This window comes from Crocodylus porosus, unplaced genomic scaffold (assembly GCF_001723895.1).
Source record: "Crocodylus porosus isolate Cpor-Errol unplaced genomic scaffold, CroPor_comp1, whole genome shotgun sequence".
In the NCBI taxonomy this organism is placed as follows: domain Eukaryota; kingdom Metazoa; phylum Chordata; order Crocodylia; family Crocodylidae; genus Crocodylus; species Crocodylus porosus.
Window position 1 is genome coordinate 119,699,422 of NW_017728931.1, and position 3,717 is coordinate 119,703,138.

General features: G+C 42.6%; 1 protein-coding gene across 2 annotated transcripts in view; it reads left to right on the plus strand.

Moving 5' to 3' along the window:
* LRRK2 (leucine rich repeat kinase 2) overlaps window positions 1–3,717 on the plus strand; it is a 106,659-nt gene that overhangs the window by 294 nt on the left and 102,648 nt on the right. For both annotated transcript variants that reach the window (XM_019543535.1, XM_019543536.1), the window contains exon 2: window positions 46–131. In XM_019543535.1, the coding sequence (XP_019399080.1) occupies window positions 46–131 (86 nt within the window). The remainder of the gene's footprint in view (window positions 1–45; window positions 132–3,717) is intronic.

Genomic DNA, 3,717 nt, shown 5'->3' on the forward strand with positions numbered 1-3,717 from the left:
CTCCCAGCCTGCCGCGGCTGTAACTCGTCTGCTCTCCCCGCGCAGCCCCCGCGCTCTTCCGCGGCCGCGCCGCCCACGTGCCGCTGCTGCTGGTGCTGGACTCCTATGCGAGCGCCGCCGGGCTGCAGCAGGTAGGTGACCCCGGCCCGCGGGGGGCTGGGGCTGGAGGTGCTGCTCGGCTTCCCCTGGCGCGTAGCCCGGGCTGGGTGCGGGGAGGGACCGCGGGGAAAGACCGATGGGCTTTTGTGGGGTCACTCGGAAAGTGAGCTGGGTCTGAGCAGGGGGTCCTGTCCGGTCCCCCGCCCGCGTTCCTCTCTCATATGCAGCCTCCACATTTAAGGTCTGGGACAGCGGTTCCCAAAGTTTGACAAATTGCGCACCGCTACTTTAAAAGATACGGCCTTTGCCAGTACCACCAGCAACTTTTTGTCCTATCGAGTCATTATAATAGGTCTGTTAACACGTACTTCTGACAGGTGGTCTGTAGCCTGTACCGCAGATTGGGAACCGCTGGTGAAGGTGGGGATGTCTGAATCAGAACTGCCTACAATAGCTACCTCTTCTCCAAGAATTTGTCCCTGCCCCTTTTTGTATCTAGGTAAATGGGCAGCTGTTGGTGAAAGTGAGCACCACACTTGAATGACTTGCTGCAAGGAAAAGAACTTCCCTTTTTTTGGTTTTAAACTGACGACTTGGGCGTTTTCTTTTACGACCTCTAGTTCTTGTATTGTGAGCGTGAACGAGAAATCCCTGTGTACTTTCTTTCTTATTTGCATCCCCCAGCCTCTCTTTTATAAATTGACTAGGCCTGAATAGTTTTCAAGTTTTCCAAACTGAACAGGCACTATCTTCTCAGCAGTCAGATAATTTGATGCTTTACCTTTAGAGGATGTTTACAGATGATACAATGTTTGGATGTGTGCTTTGCATTTTGAAAGGAATTGGCATCATTAGAACCTTCTTGGTGTCTTTTAAAATGTCAGGTTGTTTAGAAGCCAGACTTAAATCATAAATAGCTGATCTAAATAATGGGGAAAGAACAAGTGAGAATTTGCGATGTTAAAAAATTTTGATTAAAGCAGCAGTTGGGAACCTATACCCTGGGAGCTGGATCCAGGCCACAGAACCATTGGATCCAACCCATGGAGCTGGATGGGGCTTTGGAAACAAGCAACTTCTCCTGAGCCATCAATGAGCTGGCAGAGAAGTACTGGCAGTGGTCAGGTATTAATTCAAGCTTGCCTTGTAGCTAAGATGGATCACTGTATCCTGCTGCCCAAAACCTTTGCCAGCCACTGGATTAAAGTATGAATTTGTGTCTTTGCTTCATTCTATGACATGTAGTTATTACAATAATAATAATTCCAACTGCTGCTTTAATTTGAGAACCTCTAAGCAATTTGCAAATACAAAACATTTAAGAAATTAAGTAATTAAGAAATTAAGTAATTAAGGAAGATATGGGGATTCATCTTCAATCCATTTTAGAGTTGAACAGGGATTTAATAATACTTAGCCAGGCCACATGAAAATTTAGAACAGGAAAGGAAAATTATTGCATCCATCAAATAGCAGCGGTGCATAGTTGTGCTACTAGTACATGTCTGTGGGGAACACCTGTACCTGTGTGCTCTGGTACATGGCAAGTTGCCCCCCAGTCAGGTAGGGGAGGCTGGGACCAGCACACGTAGGCTGTCCTCAGCAGCCTTACCTAGGTCCTGGGGGCCTCCCAGGGCTCCAGCGATGGTGAACTGAGCACACGGAGCCTGACCGGAAACTGAAGAAAGGCTCCGGTAAGCTAGGCTCTGGTTTTGGATGTCACATGCTGCCACCATGTGCACTACCCACTCTTTTTTTGACATGGGTTTTTAAATTAGCAGCGCAGCAAATATCTGCATGTGCAGTGCATGTGGTTTGTGGCACCACTGACAGGTATGTGGTGCTGCAAATCACATGTGTGCGCTCATCTAGATGCCTCAGTTTTATTTCAAGTGGTGAGTCCTCAGCCAGTATAGAACTCATATCTTTAAAATGCTGTAACTTTACTTTCCCCACTTACTATTTTCATGATATTTTAGAAGTATAGTGCACTAATGTATTCAGTGCTCTTTGCTATGTCTAATATGACTCAAGCCCAATAGCTGTGACATTTGAGGCTGAGTTTACTGCTGTGGTGGTGTACTATAGTCCTGGATTTTGAAGCAGTGTGCCTACACTTTTCAGTTGTCTGGACAAGCAAATGGATCAGTAGCTCTTCTGGTTTTATGGCACTGAAATGAATGACCTGCATTTTTGGATAACTTTGAGTAAGGGCTGCATCTGAGGTGATGGATATATTTCCTCCTGGTTCAGCTGGTCACAAAATAACTTGCTGTGTTGTTGTCCATCAAGTGTGCCAAGTAAAAGTCTCTTTGTCTCCTTCTTTCAGATTAATAGTGTGGGTACCAATGCAAGTTGGACTGTGCAAACTTCTCTGTAAGAAGTGAAAAACTTTTGGATTTTGAAAAAATCAAAGGTGATAATGCCTTTGACAGAAATAAAGAACTATATATTTAGCTCTACAGCAAATATGGTTTCCTTCTGCAACCACTGGGTGTCAGTTATTGGCACTCATATCAGCGGTTCCCAAACTCTGACAGATTGTGCACCACCAATTTAAAATGATACAACCTTAAGTACCACCAGCAAATTTTTGTCATGTAAAGTAATTATAATAAATTTGTTAACGCGTACCACTGACAGGTTGTCTGCATACCACTAGTGGTACCTGTACCAGAGATTGGGAATCACTGCATTATATGATAGAATAAAAGATGCATTTAAATTCAAGTCAGTTGATGGTTATCATCAGCTTTACTTCTTCAGTTAGAGATTTGAGCCAGTGTAATACAAATTAATTGTATGCTAGGAATGAAAAAGGAGCTGATTTAAAACAAACTAGATTTGAAGACTGCCATCAAGTGTGGCCATGTATAAATGACATACTTCAGTACTTATAAGATTATGTTTGTTTGTTTTTTCCTTCCAATTTAAGATTTTTGTTCTATGATGATTAATTTGGAACACATACTTTTTCTGGAAAATTATTTAATAATTCTTCTGCAAAAGATTTAACAAGTTTTCAAGATCAGCAAACCAAATAGAAATAACCTGATAACATTTGAATTATGTAAGGGAAAATTTAAAGCCATTATTAAACTAATGTTTATCATATTCTGAATGTTACAAACAGCAGTGAGATTTTTAAGAAGAGGGATTTAAAAATGCAGTTTATTAAGCAAAGCAAAACATTCATTAGTGACTATCAGTACCATGTTTTTATTATATAAATCTGAAAGTTATACCCTGTTTACTGTTACTAAGAAATTGTGTTTTGTCCTGTTAGTAACAGGATATAGTTGTAACTTTATACATAAATTAGTTTGGTTTTGGAACTACTCAGCATCCAAGGGGCTAAATCATTGAAATACTGTTCAAATTTGCTGATGACACTAAAATGTGGGGGGATGTGGGCATGCTAGAAGGGAGGAATAGGCTGCAATCTGACCTAGACAGGTTACAGGGGTGGGTGGATAAGAATAAGACGGGATTCAACACAGACAACTGGCACCATACCTACAGGCTGGGGAGCTCCCTTCTCATCAGTACAGAGGCAGAAAAGGATCTTGGAGTCATCATTGACTCCAAGATGAACATGGGCCAGCAGTGTGGGAAGGC